Raw genomic sequence first — 20,689 nt, 5'->3', positions numbered from 1 at the left:
ATTTTAATTTACTATTTCATTGCTCAAGATTGATAAATAAAAATTGTTGTGTGTGAAAGGGGAAAAATAATCTTACAAATTGATGGGCTTTCAGCCAGCTTTTATCAATCAGGCAAGAAACTAAGTTACAGTAGGCCTAAGAAGACAGTATTAAAGGCTAAGTATTAAAAATGGCATATTGAGTGTTAGAATTTTTTAGAAAAGGAATGGGAGAGGAAGAGGAACAAAAATCATYACTGTGCCACTGTATAAATTCACAGGGTGCACATGTATTCAGTGGACAAGCTGCAGAGCTGCTGATGGTTATGTCCTTACGACATCGGCATTGGAACTTCAAAAGGCCTTCACTCTTGTTTTTTTTTTTATTTTTTTTTCCTCTTTTCTGGTAGAACACAGTGCATGTTATAAAGCAGATCTTAGGTAATTCTTTCATGAAATTTACGTAAACTTAACAGGCTTTTTCTATAGAGAGTTGTAGACAGTTTTCATTTATGTATTGCTCCTAGGTATGACAAATAGGCCTGTCCTGAAAGCTCTCTGAGACAGGGATTTCTTCCAAGTCCTTGATTTAAAAGATGCTCAGAGAATTACTACTCTTCATTTAGTATTTTTTTATATATACCCATTAATGAGCTGAGTATGTTCTGTAATATGTTGTTCTTAAATTTTTTTATTTCTGGAAAAAATTAGTGTACAGCGATTGCTGGGAAAACTRTGTATTACTGGATGTTGTGGCTGAGCTAATAGTTTGTTTTAAAAGCAAGAATAGTAAAGTTAGTTAATCAGTAATTCAATAATCTATGTCCTTTGATAGAAGATTAGAAGAAAATTTTGTGGCAGCGTGCTGAAAGTTAGTTTTTGAAGGTGAGTGGAATGCAGTTTCGTGATGGTGCTCACAACTGTGCAGCATGAAGTTAAATTATTATTTGATAAATCACGCAAGCAGATGAAGGGGTGGTGTTGTCACTTTATGTTGGGAGATTGTTTCACAAATTTGCTGTGGATCTCCTGTGGTGCACATGAGGTGTGAACTGAGAGAGTTCTCTGCTGCAGAAACTTGCCCCAGTCTTCAGGGGCAAGAGCTCATGATTTGAGAGTCCTCAGTTTGACCTGTTGCAATGAGAAGGGTTGCCTGCTGTGTTAGTATCAGAACATCTCTTCCAAAACCATGTGTTATGTTGGGAGAAGAGACTTATTGCCGCTTGTGATATGGTGCGTGTTAATTGGGGCATAAGAACTTGAGGGAGAGTGGAAGAAGGGCAAATCTGGCTGGGGAGATATTTATCCCAAGTTCAGGAAACCATTTGATTATGTGTTCAGAGGAAGAATTTCAGTTTCTTCAAGATGCTTTCAGACAACTCAAAACTTTAGGGTGCCTAGTGGAAGGAAAGAAATGCCCTGGTTTTAAGAATACATATGTGAATATGTCCATAATGATTGTTTTGTTAAATAGGTCGCATCAAGGAGAAGATGAAATTCATTCTGGTCTTCACATTAACTTTTCTTGATCTTCTTGGAAAGCGAACTTGGTAGCTGTAATCTTAAGAGTTTAGTGAATGAAAAAATAAATATGTAAATAAAATTGATAATATGTCTCATCCTTGATGCAGACTGAGAGGGAATATAGAAGTCCTGTTGTGGTGACTGCTGGCCATCTGTTATCTTGCTATACAGTAGGAATATCTTTTTTTTTTTCTTTTTCCCCAAAGATTGGAGTCCTTATTTATTACTTGAGGGGGGGGAGGATGAGACACAAGGGAAAGTTGTCAAATGTGGTTGCTATACATCTGAATGTACAGTTATGGCTCAGAGAGACCCAGTCAAGACCCCCAACCTGCCAATAAGTAAATTTCTGGATTCTTTAAACCTCTCTTCAAATCCTAAATATTGTATAGCTTCATGCAGCTTAAATATGAATGTAGGTACCTTGCATTTGATGTGCTGTTTGAAGCTTAAGGACATTYTTTTCTGCAAGTATATCCCAAATATTTGTGTCTATCTCCATGCTGTTAGGTACTTTTGATAGTGCTTAAAATGCTAAAGGATAAACTTAACACTCCAGTCTTTAAAGCTTGACATGAAACTATCAGTTTTGTATACAATATCTGAAAGTTGTGTTTGAAAATGCCTTGTTTTGACTTAGGCAATCCATAGATGTGTCTTACTGTAGCTTGTGGCAGAGATTAAATGTACGATGAAAAGCTTTTTACTATAAATAGAAAGAACAGTCTGTCCTCTTCCTTTTCTTTTAAATACTGTTTTCTCAAAATTTTGCATTCCATCTTTTGAAACTTCACACAACATCTTCTGGTTTGTTTTCCCTCATCAAAGATCATCCCTTAAAAATACCRTCCCCCTCCTGGCTTTTAGAATTTCCAGACTTACATGTGTTGCTGATCTGGGAGTACTAACACAGTTTTAGGATTCCTCCCTCCCCTCCACCCCTCCCAATACTGCTCATGTTTCAGGGTTTTTTTGCTTGCTGCCATTTATTTGTTTTCCCAGGGAATATGGTAAACAAAAACAAAATGGTGACTTATGAGAGTTAGTTCAACCCGTGAGAAATCTTGTGAGAGAGTAGATACGTACTTAGCAAGAGCAAATCTTCACTGCTGAATTTGAGGCATTTGACAAGCAGCACTGGAGGGGTAACTCATGAAAAAGAATTATGCAGATCTTTCATTAAAAATGTTAGAATCTAGATTTAGGCTCTGCTGTCCTTCTGTGTTTTTCTCCTGATTTTCTTAAATTTGGTTTTACAGAAATGGTTTAATCCTCGTTTTGAAATTTTAGGAAACTCACTAATTTGTGAGAGTTGTCTTTGTCTGTGTACTCAGTAATTAAAATCCTTGTTCATCTTTGTATTTTACTGCTTATCCGAAGTTGCCTGTTCAAATTGTTCTTTAGTGTGTTTTTCTCTGCCTTGCCATGTTTCCTCAGCTGAACCATGATATGCCATCTTTATGCAGGACCATACTTGGCTGCCTCTGTCAGCGTGAGCGGAAGATTGAGTAGTGTTCTGTGGTGACCTTGTCTAGATAAATGGGGAATATCTCCCAGTACCCGTGTCCTTGGAAGGAGGGTTATTTCTGCAGGCTRACTTAGAGTATTCTCCTCTGAATTCCCCAAGATGCTTGGTTAACTTTGTGTGTTGAGTTGTAATGCATGCATTTAAAAGAAAGCTCTTAACTATTTGGAGATACTGGTTTCCTGAGCTTCCTTCTGTTGGTTGTGGCTTTCTCTCTGTGTAGGAATGTCTTGGAGATCATAAAATTTCTGGGAACAATTTACAGTGCATAGCTCTGTTCTTCTCTTTTGGCTTCTGAGACAGAAAAGTGAAGGAGAACATTGCCATTTGACCGAATTTCAGTAGCCACTGGGATTGGATTGACTGACAGACTCCTTAATAACAGTCTTGGTGGAAGCCTGTTTGGCAGTGTTGCCTTTCATGGGTATTTTCATGACTTATGAAGGTCTACCTCCATGCTTGTGCGTGCAGAAGTAAGTCCATCTGACCAGGGCAGGTTCAGCTGGCCTTTGGGTATGACCTGTGAAATAATGAAGAGGCCAGCTGAATGAACAGCTGGAGCGTATGTGTTTACAGTGCTGGGGAGCATGTGCTTAAATCCAGACTGGTTCGTAGTTGAGCGTGTGGCTTTTCCAGCACATCCTCTACAGACCTGATGTCCCAGACCCCAGTTGCCYCTCATGAAAGCATGAACTGAAATGTTGCAGGGAGCTGAAGAGTGGTTGGGTTGTGTCCACCTACATCCATGTTGTGATAGCATGCATAAATGTGATAGACATTCACCAGCTTTCTGTGTGAGATTTTACCAGGGTTTTTTGTTTGTTTTAGGGGAGTCACGGACATCTTTCCTTTGCCTGGGCAATCACTTTGTTCTACTTTGTTTCCTTTGTGTTGATGTAGTGGTTAAAATCAGTATGTACCCCTTCTTCAATAGGGAAAACCTTTTAAGTGTGTTGAGTATCTACCTTTTCAGCTTTGGGATTTGTTTTATTATCTCTTTAGTGATTATTCTTACTCCTCATCATTCCTATGTAGTCGGGAATACTGTTGATCATGGAGATGCATGCTATGCTTTACAGTGCTGAGACAGAAGTCCTATGTTTCGAGTATCTTGTCAATGCTGTAGTTGCTCTGCATGCTGCCATGAATGATGAATAATATGTTTATAGCACTAGTGACTTGCACTACTTTTTGTTTTGACTTGCAGACTAGTGAAAAGCAAACCTCAGCCTGCCAAACACATGTGAGATGGTACTAATATGAAAGGAGACATCCCTGCCTTTGTGCCACCAAAACAGTGCAGGCTGACAGTAGAACATACAGAAAYGAAGCTGTATTTAAATCCTTATGTTGGCATGAGAGAAGTGGTGTTGTGAAGTGACAAAAGTATATAAGCTGGGCAAGAAGGGGGTATTATCTGCTTTGGGTGGCACTAGCACATCCTATCAATAACAGCAACATAAATATAGCTCATGGATTGCAGATGGGAAATTTGAAGTGGGTTGTTTTTTCCAGTTGCTCGTGAAACTTAGGAAATATTACAGCATGCATCTGAAAAGCAGAGATGTGTGAATGTTTCCTGTGTACGGTTACAGTTGCTAATCACAAATAATTTTCTGCCCAAAATGCTTGGAACAGTCTGTACTTTCACATGAGATATGGAGATGCCTGAAAATGCATGTTTAGTACTTCTGAGGCGTGGAAGGCTCTGAAGCCATAGCTGTGTGGCATATTGTTTCCTAATTAATTAATGCTAGGCAGTAGGAATGCAATAAAAAGTGGCCTGTTTTTTTTGCACAGTGCAACATCATATAAATTCAGAGTAACAAACTGGAAAATACTACCTCTGTGAGAAATTGTTGTCAAACATAATCTTCCTGTAAGATGTGTTTTGTAGAATTTGCACGGGATTGTTATCTATTGTTCTAATCACAGAAAAATAATTAAATACTCTTGACTTCCAAAACTTTGTGTAACTAGTATCTTCTAGTTTCATCTCCTTCCTCCATTACAGTTGGTGATCAACAGTATTGTGCTTTCTCCCATTGATTCCTGTTACATGTGGTAGTTGGTGGAGAATTCATTTTCAAATGTGTGCACTACTTTGACTGGACCAAAGAGCTACTTCTGACTGTAGATAGTTACTTTAAAATCCCTTCTGAATATTAAGATTCCATTTGTTGCTTATGGAGAGAAGGGGGAAATGACTTGCTGTAGGTAACTCGCTCAAGAAATAAACTTTCTTCCTAACTTTCCTATCACTAATATTTTAGTAACAAAACTAGTTGTAGTTCACATGCTGCAAGATGTATAACAGTCACATACATATTTAAAGCTAGCGGAGAGCTAATGTGACTAAAAAAAGACGTATTCCTAACTGCATTTGGCTACATGTGAATCTTTGGGTTTTTGACAGAAGTGTGCCTTGTTTTTGAAAGACTTGCTAACATTTATGWTTTTCTTCCACAGTTTGCAACTTCATGTCTCATGAAAAGTGCCTCAAGAATGTGAAGATACCATGCTCGTGTATTGCTCCAAGTCTTGTAAGGGTGAGTAAGCACACACTGTCACGTCTCTTTCTTGGCGTAATAACACAAATTTATCACTAACAACCATGATGGATTAACATAGTGGCTTGTTAATGCATTACTGTTTAAGTCAAATATGTTACTCATCACTGAAGGGTTTTTTACAATACTGAGGAGTACAAATTTTTATATTTCCTTTCAAACTTGCCTGCAAGTGGGTGGCTGTAGACAGACTGTCTGAAGGGTAGTTATTTGCATTCTTTAAATATTGCTTTCTTTTTTTAACATATGTGTCAATACCTGGATAACTTACTGTAATGGAATGTGGTGTTTGATCAATATGAAGTGCACTCAGAAAACCATACAGTGCATCATACTAAAGATGATCTTCATGCTTCATTGATTTTTTTTTTTTTTAATAGCAATTGTACATGAGGTTTTCTGCCTAGTGAAGGAGCAGTTTGGCTTCTGTTGATTGCTAAACCTTAAGGATTTGCTTATGCACACATTTTGAATCTCAGTTACTGTGCCCAAAAGAATAAAATCMATGCATGAAAAACCTCAAATTTTAGAAGTAAAAAATCAGAAGACTGGGCTTCAATTGATTGAAATGTTTACAAATTTGTTTATTCAGATTACTGGTGAAGTACTTGTTTTTCACATGCCCCATGACTCTTTCCCCCACATGACTTCAAACTTAGCTTCTTTTAAGAGGGTGTGAAAGATGAATCAACTTTGGAAGAAGATAAGGTGATGTAACTACAGTTTTAAAGAATCTAAGTTCAGAAGGAAGGAAAAGTGCAAGGTTAGAAGCTTTCTAAATAAGTAGTAAAGCAATACAGATATCTTAAGGAGCTGGGCAAAAGTCAAGTGAGACCTTGCTGTAAAACCAGAATGAATAAGTCATGAGCAGTATTGACATCACTGACTGATAAGCATGTTTATAAGCTGTTCATTGTGTAGATCTGGAAACCTCAGAATGGGAGGTATATTCCCTTCTTTATCCTAAATAACTTTGCAGGTTCTTCTGTGCTTAAAAAAACGTGTAAGGGGTTGGAAGGGAAGGCTTAAAAGCAAAATTTAATATCATGAAATGAGAAGTAGCCAAGATGCTGCCAGTAGGTTTAAAGCAAGGAGTAYGTACTTCATTTTGGGTAAGAGTGTGTTATGGTAGAATGACAGGAAGTAGACAGAGAGAAGCTAACTACTCACTTTTCTTTAGCTGGGTTTGTCCAAATGAAAATGCCATGCAGGCTTTATCATACACTTTCCCTTCCACCCACATTTTCATCTTGAGAAATTTTAATTTGTGTTGGTGGAAAGGTAGCTGATATATGTAGAATGTTGTCAGTGGATTAAAAAATACTGCTGTTAAGTGTCAGAACCCAAAGTAAATGCACATATAGATACTGAAAAATGCTTTTTCTAAGAATTAGCATCTGTTGCTGGTTCAATATGCTAGCAGTCAGTTGTAGATGGGAGAAGGAAGGATGAGTCAGCTGATACAGGTATCTTTGCAAAGAYATTCTAGGGTGATGGTACAAATCCAACTTGGAAACATTCATTTTAATTCAGAGAGGAGAGTCAGAGTATTGGACATTTGTGACTCCTTTTTTTGTTAATTTAACTTTTTATTTTTTGTTCAAAATAGTATCTGTTGCTTTACACTTATATTAGATGTGGTGTTTTTGCCTTGCTTTTGCTTGCTTTTGTTATGGGTGTTAGTCAAGCTTTTCTCATTCTTTTGCCAGTTCTTATTTTTCACTCACCCCAAAACAAATATTTTATCTAACTCTCTCTTCTTTAAGCATAAAATGTAAATATTCCTGCTGTGCAGGGGAATTTGTCTTATCTGATTGCTGTTCTTTGCCCTGAAAACTCCCTTATGGTTTAGTGTTGCTGTATTTAGCTGCAATTAGCTTTGCAGCTGATATAGTTGAACTGTAGTTCAGCTAGTTCATATAGCTAAACTATAATGATTACGTTTCAAAATATTAGATTGTGCCATTTATTTTGGATAGTCTTTTCTTTGACGCAATCATCCAAGTTGCGTTAATCCTGGTCTGCCATGCAAAAGAGGTCTGCCATATGGGAGATATTGTTTTGCATGAAGGCTCTGTCAAGTAAATATAAAACTTGGCACTTGCTTAAAAAACATAACAGAACAAAAAGGAACAAGGATGGTTTATGGACTGTGTGGAAAGTCTTTTCTTTTTTTTTGGGGGGGGGAGGAATATCTCTGCTTTAGTTTCAGGTTATTTGAAAGTGTCTCTATGAAAAGACCTGGTGTAGGAGGCATCACAGAGGGGACTTTTTTTCTGATAATTTTTTCTAATATATGAATACTCAGTGTATTACAGAAATTACTTTTCTCCTGCTTTTTTAATCCCCTGATTTTCATCTAGAGAAGTTAGCAATTCCTAAAGCTTATGAGGGTGTATGTCATTTGATACTAAGTCAAGCTGTCAGAGAATAATTTTTCGGTAGATAGTTCATGGAAACTTTCATTCCTGAGAGTAAGATTTCATTTACAGGGTCAAGTAAAGGCCTGTAGAGTTGCAAGCATATCATGACTACATCCAATCTCAGATCAATTTCTGATGAGATCATTCTTAAGGCTGTCTTAAGAAGTTTTTGTACTGTTACCAATCATTCTCACCTGCATTTAGTACTTTAGACTCATCCAGGTCATGATGTTTCAAAAGCAGACTTCATGGGTAGGTGCTTCAAACCAGTTCCTGTTTTTGTGGTTTGCAGGGGGTAATGATTTGTTTCACCCCTGAGGCTCTGGAACTGTTCCAAATTTAAACTTTCTCTCTCCCCTATTTCCTGAAGCATTTGTCTGCTCTGAGGTATGTGTGAACAAAAAACAAACTTAAGTAACAATAAAAGCAAAACCTCTTTGACTGATTGTGAAACAGGCTTTTATTTTCTTCATCTTTGTTAGGTAAGCATGAGATTGTCTTACAGGATTTTTTCCCCCTTAGATTTGCCATATGAGTGTGTTGGGGGTTTTTTATGTAACAGTACTTTTGAAAAGTAGGAATGGGAGTGTTTTAGAAATGGCTTTCAGTGAAGTTAGACATCTGTAATGCTTGTTTTTTTTCTCTGGTAGTTGTGTTGGTGCATTAGCGTAATGGTTTTTAACAACTTCCACTTCATGAACTGTTGATAGACTGTTCACAACACTTCCTTATGTGCTTTTGTTCTTACAGGCAGGAYGTCTGGAATAGACAATTGCTTGTTTAGGTCATCGGTTTCTCTTCAAGGTTGCTATGCCAAAAATAAAAACTTTGAAGTTTAGAATTTAGGTGGCAGTTGCCTTCACAGTGTGTGATACAGAAAAAGATTTTACTGCTTGTAGAGGTCTTCGCTCAGGTGAGCAAGTGCTGTTCTTGTTTGCTGACCTGGGTCTCTCCCTCAGGGTCCTGKATTTGGTTGGTTAGTTATTTGGGTTGGTTACTCTTTCTCAAACTACTAGGAAACTAGAARTAGAGAAGAAAGAAGGATACACAGGTTAGGGTAACTTTCCTTCTCAACACTTCCAGTAGTCTTCTGTTTTGGATGCTTCATACTTAACAGACAAAGAACATCTAAACTTTGACAGCTGAAGGACACTGCACCTCTTTTTTTTTCTTTCCTTTCCCTCTCTTCCCCACCCAAGAAGCAATAGGAAGCCCAACAAAGTAGGAGACAGAGAAGATGGAAAAGTTTGGCTACTGCTTCACTTGCCTAACAAGTCCCCTGGTCTCATTTAACTGTCTGAAATGTCTGACTTCTTGTGTGCGATTACTTCACAGAATTAGCTTTTATGGAATGTTGTTTCAAATAGTTTATAGACATTTTAACATATTGAAAAGAGCCCAGCAAGCTGGGAATTGCAAGCAGATATGATTAGATTGAATGGTCCTTTTGGACGGTAGAGAGGAAAAAATTCAGAACCCAGTTTTGGAAAATCGTTCCTTGACAGTCACTAGTGGTGTACCCCAGGGATCAATACTGGCTCCAATACTGTTTAACACTTTCATTAATGACCCGTATGATGGGACCAAATGTACCCTCACCGTGTTTGCGGACAATGCAAAACAGGAAGCAGTGGCTGGTGCACCAGATACTTGTGTTGCCATTCAGAAGGACCTTGACAGGCTGAAGAAATGGGCTGACAGGAATCTCATGAAGCCTAAAAAAGGAAGACATCAAGTCTTGCATCTGGCGAGGAGTAACCCCAGACACCAGTACGGGCTGGGGACCAACCTGCTGGAGAACAGCTCTTCAGAGGAGGCCCTGACGGTCCTGGCAGTCACCACGTTGACCGTGAGCAACCAATGTGCCCTTGAGGCAGAGGTCAATGGCATCCTGGGCTGCATTAAGTAGTATGTGGCCAGCAGGTGGATAGAGATGATCCTTCTAGAAACTGAAGCATTTATCACATAAGCAGAGTGTGGGAGACCTGGGATTGTCCTGCCTGGAGTAGAGAAGGCTCGGGGGGATTTTAGCAGTGATTATGAGAAAGGAGCGATAAATATGGAGGGGTCAGACCCTTCTCAATGGTGCCCAGTGGCAGAGAGATAATAGACACAAACCAAAACACATGAAGTTCCACCTGAATATAAGAAAACACTCCTTTACTGTGATGGTGGTCATTGAAACAGATTTCATAGAGAGGCTGTGGAGTCTCCATCCTTGGAGATACTCAAAACCCTGGGCAGCCTACTTTGCTAACCCTGCTTGACCAGATGATCTGCAGAGGTCCTTTCCTATCCCAGCTGTTACGTAGGTTTTATTTCAACATGGGGAATGCGATTTTACCTTAAAGGTTGCTTGATGGCCCTAACCGCCCTCACCAGGAATGGTTTGTCTCTAGCTCTTAATCAGTTGACTCATTGTTTTGTGAGTTGTGTTGTTTCAACAAGGCAATTCCCCAGAATGTAAAAACCCCATGGCATAATGTAGAAGCCCCATCACATGTGAAATAGATTGCCTGTAGCCCCTTCTCTCCAAGGTAAACTCCAAGTTTACCTTCTTTTCCTGCCCAAAGCCACAGCCAGCCACTGAAGTAAAAGGGAAGGACTGTGTACACCCTACTTTCTAAGCTCAAGAGCTCCCTGTCTTGCTGTAAACATGAGGCAAGCTGTAAGCTCCCAGCATGGCCCCATAGCTCTACCTGTGACTTTGCAAGTTCAGAAATAGTATGTAATTTTTGAATTTTTACCAAGCTTGTTTCTTTTAATTCTTTAACTTGATAGCAGGAGATGAACATTGATTTCCTCTGTAATAATAAAAGGAAGGAGTGTTTCCGTGTCAGCTTCTGTTTGCAGTACAAAAAATGCTAGACCAAGCAACTTGTAATTACAGTGGAAAGCTGTTATACAAATCTTATTTCCTGACAGAAGTATCACGGGTTCCTGATTTGAAATGGTATGAAATTTGCTATCTAATTTATATTACAGAAGATCCTAGAGAGCTTGCTTGCATGTATGTATATTCCAGTATATTTCAGAATTCAAGAGCTTTCAGTGATCAATGATAGAAGCAGAGAAGCTTCAAGCTAACAAAAGGCTTTAGAACTATTGAGCAGTGAGTGAGTGACAGAGGAAGAGATCAATACTATAGAAAATTGAATCACTTTTAGTTTTCAGCTTCCTGCAGAGAGGGTATAGTCTAGACTTAATTACCTGGACACAAAAATCATGGGATGTGCTCACATTTCATCACCCTGAGTAAATCTAGAGAAGAGAAAACAAATCTTATGAATGTTAAATAAGGAAGCATTTTGCACATCAGAAAACATAGATGTTCTTGTTCCAGAAATGCTCATTCATCTTAATTTGTATCAGCATTTTTTTTAAAAGTATCTTTTGCCTTTAAATTGAAAGCAGTCTTTGTGAAAGATCCCATGTGACTATCTTTTGGACAATTTTTTTGAAGACAGTTGATGGCAAGTTATGCTGATCCTTAAAATGCCACGGTGTCACTGAACTGAAACTAGTGAACTGAACTTCTTGTCACAAATGGTGAAGGAGCCTATAAGGAAGGGTGTCCTGCTGGACCTTGTYCTAACCAACAAAGAGGTACTGGTTTGACCGTGAGATTGTGGAGTTCAGCATCCTGCRGGAAAGAAGTAAAGCAGTGAGCAGGATTGCAACCCTGCACTTCAGGAGAGCGGACTTTGGGCTCTTCAGAGACCTGATTGGTGGAGTCTCATGGGTTCAGGCCCTAGAAGGAAAGGGCGTCCAGGAGAGCTGGCTAGTATTCAAACATCGCTTCCTCCAAGCTCAAGAGTGGTGCATCCCTATGAGTAAGAAGCCCAGCAAAGGGGGCAGGAGACCTACATGGGTGAGCAAAGAGCTCTTGCCCAAACACAGACAGAAGAAGAAAACACACAGAATGTGGGAGAGGGGACAGGCTAYTTGGGAGAATTACAGGAATGCAGACAGAGTATGTAGAGATGCAGCAAGGAAGGCTAAGGCCCATTTGGAATTGAGTCTGGCAAGGGATGTCAAGGACAACAGGAAGGGCTTCTTCTTCAAATACACCAGCAGCAAGAGGAGGACTCGGGAAAATGCAGGCCTGCTACTGGATGGGGCAAGGACCCTGGTGAAGAAGGCTACAGAGAAGGCAGAATTACTGAATGCCGCCCTTGCTTCAGTCTTCACTGCTAAGGGCAGCCCCCAGGAATCCTGGAGCCTGGACGTGAGGGAGAAAGTCCAGAGAAGGGAAGACTTTCCTTTGGTTGAGGAGGACAGGATTAGAGACCACCTGGGCAGGCTAGACATCCACAAATCCATGCGCCCTGAAGGGATGCACCCACAGGTACTGAGGGAGCTGGCAGATGTTGTTGCCAGGCCGCACTCCATCATCTTTGAAAGGTCCCGGAGAACTGGAGAGGTGCCTGAGGACTGGAAGAAAGCCAGCGTCACTCCAGTCTTCAAGAAGGGCAAGAAGGAGGACCCAGGCAACTATAGGCCTCACCTCCGTCCCTGGAAAGGGGATGGAACAACTCATTCTGGATGTCATCTCCAGACACATGGAGGAGAAGAAGGTGATCAGGAGTAGCCAGCATGGATTCACCAAGGGGAAATCCTGCTTAACCAACCTGAGAGCCTTCTGTGATGGAACGACTGGCAGGGGAGATGAGGGGAGAGCAGTCGACGTTGTGTACCTTGTCTTCAGCAGGGCTTTGGACACTGTCTGCCATAACATCCCCCTAGATAAGCTCAGGAAGTGTGGGTTAGACGAGTGGACAATGATGTGGCTTGAGAACTGGCTGAATGGCAGAGCTCAGAGGGTTTTTTTCAGGGGTGCAGAGTCTAGTTGGAGGCCTGTAGCTAGTGGAGTTCCCCAGGGCTCAGTACTGGGTCCCATCCTGTTCAACTTCTTCATCAGTGACCTGGATGAGGGGACGGAGTGCCTCCTCAGCAAGTTTGCTGATGCTACCAAGCTGGGAGGAGTGGCTGACACACCAGAGGGCTGTGCTGCCATTCAGAGAGCCCTGGACAGGCTGGAGAGCTGTGTGGAGAGGAACTGTGTTGAGGTTCAACAAGGGCAAGTGCAGAGTCCTGCGCCTAGGGAAAAATAACCCTGGGCACCAGTACAAGCTGGGGGCTGACCTGCTGGAGAGCAGCTCTGCAGAGAAGGACCTGGGAGTGCTGGTGGATGACAGACTGACCATGAGTCAGCAATGTGCCCTTGTGGCCAGGAAGGCCAATGGTCTCCTGCGGTGCATTAGGAAGAGTGTTGCCAGCAGGTGGAGGGAGGTGATSCTGCCCCTCTCCTCAGCCCTGGGGAGGCCTCATCTCGAGTCCTGCACCAGTTCTGGGCTCCCCAGGACAAGAGAGACATGGAGCTGCTGGAGGGAGTCCAGCATAGGGCTACAAAGATGATCAGAGGGCTGGAGCACCTGTCCTATGAGGAACAGCTGCGAGAGCTGGGCCTGTTCAGACTGGGGAAGAGAAGACTGTTCTATATCAATGTGTAAAAGTACCTGAAGGGAGGGTGTCACGGAGACAGAGACAAACTCTTTTCAGTTGTCCCATGCGACAGGACAAGAGGCAGTGGGCAGAAACTGAAGCACAGGAAGWTCCGCCTGACTGTGAGGGGGAATTTCTTCCCTGTGAGAGCACTGGAACAGGTTGCCCGGAGAGGTGGTGGARTCKCSTTCTSTGGAGATATTCCGCCTGGCTGCAACGCTGTCTAACATGCTCTAGGTGACCCTGCTGAGCAGGGGGTTTGGACTAGATGATCTCCAGAGGTCTCTTCCAACCTTATTGGTTCTATGAACCTGAGGTTAAATTCCCTTTGCTCAATCTTTGCAGGCTGTTGTGAGAGTGTTTGCGTACTTATTTCTGTGCGTCTTTTGCTACCTGAGGGTAATCAGCCAAATGATRCCATACTCAAACTTGTACACGTTGTACAAAATCCCACCAATGGTGCGAATCTCTCCGATATGATGATGGAGGAGATAAGTGGAAAAAAAATATTTAGACAGAGGCCTGGAAGAAGTTTTTAGCAGGTTGTTCTTTCTTTTTTTCTTTTTTTTCTTTTTTTCTTTTTTCTTTTTGCTTTTTTGCTTTTTTGCTTTTTGCTTTTTGCTTTTTTCTTTTTTTTCTTTTTTTTCTTTTTTTCTTTTTTCTTTTTTGCTTCTTTTTTGCTTCTTTTTTCTTTTTTCTTCCCTCCTTCCTTGTCTTCCCTCCTTCCTTGTCTTCCTTGTCTTCCCTACCCCTTCCGTATTTTTTTTTTCTTTTTCAGACAGCCCAAGACAGCAGTGCTGGGTTTTTTTGGTATGTTTGGATTTCTGTCATTCTTACTTCAGGCTGGCAGTCCTTGATACAGGATCAAGGCTAAAAGCTTTCTTCTGCTTGAGTTGGCAGTCAGGTGGCTGCGGCACAACTTTGAACAGCTGCTCTCCACTGAGGTATCCACAGATTGCAGCCCAGTAATACTTGACTTGACTTTCTCCCTGAAGCAGGTGGCTTGGGTGAGAACTGGGCTGTTCTGTACGTAGCGATTCCATTGCAGGGGAAAGTACCCAAATACTTAAATATTTTAAATATTTAAAAGCACTTAAAATAATGATTCTCAGATTTTGCCTACATGCTTGCTAGCCTGTGGCATTTCAGTATGAGCAACAATTTAACACTGCAGAAAGAAGGCAGCTCCTTCTGTTCTTTTTTTCTCTCAAAAGTAGTGTGCTTTTTTACAGCTCTGTGATGATGGTAAATGTTTGAAGGTTAAAAAGAATTCATTGCTTTAGATGCATTTGTTGCTGCATTTCTGTATGATAGAATTGCAGGATGTCTTACTGTGCAGTTACAGGGATAGCCCCAAAGGGGTTATACTCCTTAAGTCTGACTTTAAGAGTATACTCTTACTCTTTAGATTTCCATAGGATCTGATTTTATTGTAAGTTGATAGCCACTTATACAGGAATGTGTTGCATGCAGTACTGCTTTAGATATCTTGGCAGATTTCAGGAAACAAAGCAGAAAACTAGGGATATCTTGTCCATGAATGCAGCATCATTCTGGGGCACATGCTGGAGTGCTACCATTATACTTTGTCAATAGACATTTGATCAATACTGTAAGAGCACTTAAATGTCATTTAAAAGTATTACCAACAGAAAGTTTCTGCATCTTTCTGTGGAAATCGATTTCAGTGGTTTACATAAAGTAATTTAAGTAGTCCCACTGGAAAAGCAGTTTTTTAACTTACATCAATTATTAATTTTTCTCTCCATAGACCACCCAATGTGTCCGTAGTTTGCTGTATTTAGACTGGTGGTTATCTGTTATTCTTTAACTGGTGTAATTTCAGATTCTGAAATGCTTTCCACCTGGCTTTCACAATCTAAGAATTATTATATATATATTTATATATATATATATATGAAAGTGTGCCTGGGACTTCTTTAAGGGTGGAGGAAAAGCTGAGGCAGCTGCTGGAAGAAAGTGTGTTTGATTAGTTCGTGAGATTGTACCTTCCTCTTTTACATTTTTCTCGCTTTCTCTGTTCCTCTGGTCCTGTCTTCCACTGGCTCTGTAGTGGTGTCATCATACCTGTCGCTTGTAAAGCAAGTTAAAAGGCTGCTCGTAATAAGCAAAGTTTCCTTGGCTTGTTGCAGGAAGGAAGCTGAAGGAATAATATTTCAAGCAATGTCACCTTACCTTTCAATCAGCAGTTATCTTTTCTTTTTAGCAGTGGCTTGAGATTTCAGAGGGAGTTTAGACTTAGTCTCCTTCCTTTGAGTCCTCTACAGAAATGTGACCAGGCTCTGAATAAGAGCTTGGCTCATGCCAAAGTCCTTTCCGAAAATAGCCACTATTTTTCACAAAACTTTGTTTTGATCTGTGGTGTATCCTTTTTCTTCAGTAAAACTTTTCTTTCTTATTAAACACTGGAACAAAAAGCAAAAAGGAAAATCATGCATTTCAGTGCCAGGTATAAGATAAAATAGCCAGATTTAAGACAAGGCATTGAAAGAGTTCTCTGCATTATAAGCACTGGTTGTTGAGGGGATTGCAAGTTCATGCCAGGTGTCCAGAACAGGTTATCCAGCCATCTGGAGCTGGAGAAGGTCCCTGCGTTTGATCTCCCAAGAATATGTCTGTGTTGAGTAATGCTGTCTCCACTGCACCTTGGGCTATGATGGTAAAATAATCAGGCACTCGGATCTTGAAGGCTGGTTGAGAGCTCTGGCTTGTTAACATCCAAAGTAGTGAAGCCAAGTAACTGATGTGTTACTGTGAAGGATTTTTGTGGGGAAGGGTGCACTTCCCATGAAGAAATAGCACAAAGATAAAAGAAAACTGAGTTAGATTCTGCTCAAAGCTGACAATCCTATGATTGGTTAAAGTTTCCCCAACTTGTCTGAGAAATGTTATCCTTTTCCAAAGATGTATCTTTTTTAATAAACATGCATTATACACATAGAATATTCTGATTTTAAAACAAAACTCAAGCTGATCATGAACTTTGTGTTGATTCAAACTGAAGTTGTGCAGAGAATGAAATTTCCATTTGAGTTGGGTGGCAGCAGGAGATGGATCCCAAAGCATGGCTTGTCTCCCCCCCCCCYTTTTTTTTTATTTTTTTTTTAATCCCAAGCAGGTCCAAAAAGCAAAATATTTGAAGCTTTTGGAGCTATGGAAATTTTATCATACATCATTTTGGAGATGCTAATGTGAACTCCTCTGGCAGCCTGGCTGGCAACCCAGTGCACTGGGGAGCTGGACTGACTGGTCATTTCCTGGTCAACTAGGGATCCCAGATGCTTCATGACTGCAAGGCACGATCCTCTCCAGGTCTTTTAGAGTGGGCATACTCCACAGCCTTCTTTATATTCCTTTACCTTCCCCAAATTAATTTCAAATTGGATTGGAGGAACCACATGCTACTTGGTTTGGGGGAATAACGGTTTCTCTTGATTAAACGTGCAGTGATGTTCTCTCCCCCTCATACTAAAACCTTTCTTTGTTTATTTCACTGCACATGATTCAAGTACAGAATTGTTCAGCAGAATTGTGCTTGGATATCCAGAGGCAGAAACATGAGCAGTAATTAGACCTTTATATCTAGAACAGGACTTTCTAGGTTATGAAATGCTGAGTTCCCAGTATTTGTCAGATTTACTGCAAATATTTCACATCTTATGTAAGGAAAAACAGTCAAATCCTGCTCAAAAACTTTTGGGGGTTTATCTTGCTAGAGCATCTGGGAGGAAAAGAAAGTGTCTGTGATGATACATTTCTGAAGTGATTATTTCCAACTTTTTAAAGGAAACTATTAACTTCATTTATGTTTAAATAACCATTTGCCAGCTTTCATTAGAAATATTTTTATTCTGCAAGAACCAGAAGATAAATCTGGTATTTTTGTCAGGAAGGATGTCCTGAGGTCGAGATGCAAGGGGATACATAATTTTTAGTTTTAAAAATCTGAAAAGTTATTAACATAATCACTATACAATTTTCTGGGAGTCATCTGCATTCTAGAAGTTTAAAGATGCAGTTCTGCTTCTCTTTTCTGGTGTGAATGACAGTTTGACAAGGATGTTTCTCTTTGTAGGAAGAATGGTCTCTAGAACAAGTATAAAACTGAAGCATTTTTCTTATTCTTCATTTTCAGTCTCTTTTCTATTGTTCATTTCTGCCTCAACCTAAATGCTGAAGAGTGCAAACAATAGTACTGTTTTAATCAACAATCCAGGGGAACCTCCCACCGTTTTAACTTGCGAGTATATTATTCTAAGACATACATTAGTTAAAACTGTTGGTGTGGCTTTTAGCAATGAGATCTTGCAATATATCTTCTTTCTTCTTGCAGTCACCTGTAATCTTGATACTGATGTACTTTGGAGCTGGATCATTACCAGCCAGGCTCTGAAATGTTGGGTTTGGGCATTGCATTTGTTGGTCAGCCAATTGGCTGGGCTGTATTAGGAGAAAAGGTGAAAGGCATGTGGAGAGTATTGGATTTCAGTAGTCTTGAGGTTCTGAGAATTATCTTGTTTGTTATCTTTAGGGCATTTTGTCTGTGGTTATGTAAATGCAGCTTTTGCTGTTTTATGGACCTTGTTTTGACTAAGAACCCTTGGAGACAGAAGCTGTGGTTCCAGATAAGTTGCATGAAACAGAACCCAAAGGAACCCTTCAGGTTCATGGCACAATGAATCATCAAGAATTTGACTAGCCCTTAAAATATATATACTTAGTTTTCTTTTTTAAATAAATATTTTAAAAGTATTTTAAAAATATTTTTAAAATACACTTCCAAATGTGTTTTATTTTTTACAGAATGACTTGGATGTATGCTTGTTCTCAAACATGCTTAAGTCCACATTATCTATACAATACAGTCTTGCATGGTAAGGCAGTCTCTGAATATTAACTGCCATTTTTGAAGATTGTGGGTAATGACGTTATCGTGTCTTTTTCATTGGCAGGTTCCAGTTGCACACTGTTTTGGGCCTCCAGGACATTATAAAAGAAAGTTTTGCACTGTGTGCAGAAAGTCACTAGATTCACCTGCCTTTCGATGTGAAGGTAACTCACTATCTACTTGCGCAGCTGTCCATTATCCAGTCATCTACACTTTGCTTGTATATATGAACACACACAAAAGATGTAATGTATGCTAATAGAAAAGTTGACTATGCCTTTATGGCATGTGAGAGACTTCTTAGTTTGTTTATCATGTGCTAACTGAGCATGGAACCTTAAATTAAGGAAACTATTGTCAAACATGGATACTGTCTTTTACATTTCCTCCAATTTACTTTGAGCAAGTCTGTGGTTTTGGTGGTGTGCAGTGAGCCCATGCCTGAGAGGTACAAAGGATGAGACACTATTACTGCAAAATAAAGACTTCTCCCATTGGAGTAATTTATTTCAGTTTTCCACTGGAAGCTTTGGCTATAGGGGACCATCTGGTATTCATGTTTCTAAAACCTCCCCTTTCCTGCAAAAGAATAGAATATAGCTTTTCTCAGTGTTGGCAGTCCCAAAAACTCCTCTCTTGCCAAGAGGATAGGTGCCTTAGATGGAAAGGTATTTGAAAATATTATCTGTCAAAATAATATTGCTCTGAGTGTTCTGACATAGACTCTCTTGAAGGAAAAAAAATAAATAAATTACTCTTACATGAGAATTGCAGGATCCACTGATTGGAAATACATGTTGGCACAAATACTTCACTGGTTTCAGTTTGGGGCAACTTCTTGATTCCTTCCTGTCTCAGTTGACCTCCCCGAGTTTCTAATGTACTGTGGTGGCTGTGAGGTTGAGAATTCAGTGTTTTAGAAGACTGTTGCCTGTGAACTGTCTTTTTTTTAAAAAAAGAACATACTGAGAGAAGAATCATTTCTGTAGGCATTTGAGATGTTAAAATTGCTGTTGTGCTAAAAATATCGTCTTATTTGTTATAGTTCTTTTAACATGTGTACGTAGGGGAAATATTTGTGTTTGATCAGAGAATTTGGAGCCATAGAAGTACACGGTTTTTGTTCCTGCTTTCATCTTGTAAGTTGCACAAGGAATGTAAAATATAGTCTTCCAGTTCATCAAAGTCTGTCACTTAAATATAATTACCGTGTGCATCAGGTGAATTGGTGGGATGGTCATGAAGCTAGAGATACCACAGAGTCTTTTCAGATGACCCATGTTTACAAACTTCAGGACTTTAATCTGGCATTAAACAAGCATAAGAAATTTTAAAAGAAAAAAAATTTCGTTAGGTATTGTCTCATAGCTAGTTGCAAAATAGTTTACTGATTTAATCTAAATTTTGATTTTACATTGTTAGAATTTTAAATCTATTGTATTAACTTTGGACCCATTGCAAAGGCAGTTTTTTTGAGGTGTTCATTTAAATGTTTTTTAAACAAGAAACATGAAGTTACTTGTTATGTTTAGATATTACAAATGTTCAGACATTTTTCTCTGATTCAATAAAGGTTTGGAAGTCATGTTCCTAGTGTGGATTAAACAGGATTTTTGTTTTGTGTGGTATGACTTTGTTTGCCATCCTGTTTTCTGAATGATAGTAAGTCCACAGTTTGCTTCTCTGACATTTTTCCCAAATGTGGTTTTAAAAAGGGCACTTAAGATCCTGAAAAATACACGTTCCTTCCTTTACTCTTTAAAAATATTGAACTCTTAAAAACTCTTAAATCTTTATTCTGGAAAATGAGCATGTATGAAAACTTAAACTATAGCATAATAAGTACCTTCACTACTTAGGCAAAAGCTGTTACAGTATTTGAACTCCAAATTCTGCTGAAAATTACTCATGTGCTTCAGATAGCTATTTTTGCTGTAGAATGCCCTGGTAACAATTTCAACAAAGTTAAAGCTAGATTGATTCATAATGGCTAGTATTCCTCTTACTTTTCTTTCCAAGAAGAAAGGCTGGAAAGAGAAAGGAGAAAAGGGAGGAAACCGAACATTTATTAGTGTTGGATCTGTTGTAAAAGTTTCTTTTTAAGCCTCAATCAGGAGTAGCAAATTGCTTGTTTAACTTTTCTACTTAAAGGATGTCCTTTTCTTCCCTTTCTTCCCTTTCTTCCCTTTCTTCCCTTTCTTCCCTTTCTTCCCTTTCTTCCCTTTCTTCCCTTTCTTCCCTTTCTTCCCTTTCT

General features: G+C 39.6%; 1 protein-coding gene across 1 annotated transcript in view; it reads left to right on the top strand.

Moving 5' to 3' along the window:
* DGKQ (diacylglycerol kinase theta) overlaps positions 1–20,689 on the top strand; it is a gene marked incomplete at its 5' end in the record, with an annotated part of 102,067 nt that overhangs the window by 15,922 nt on the left and 65,456 nt on the right. The window contains 2 exons of the mRNA XM_085312442.1: positions 5,498–5,577; positions 18,500–18,599. Coding sequence (XP_085168568.1) covers positions 5,498–5,577; positions 18,500–18,599 — 180 coding nt within the window. The remainder of the gene's footprint in view (positions 1–5,497; positions 5,578–18,499; positions 18,600–20,689) is intronic.

Source organism: Rhea americana, unplaced genomic scaffold, assembly GCF_003343005.1.
Source record: "Rhea americana isolate MKP2758 unplaced genomic scaffold, rheAme1 scaffold_365, whole genome shotgun sequence".
Lineage (NCBI taxonomy): Eukaryota > Metazoa > Chordata > Aves > Rheiformes > Rheidae > Rhea > Rhea americana.
This window is presented reverse-complemented; position numbering and strand designations above follow the sequence as displayed.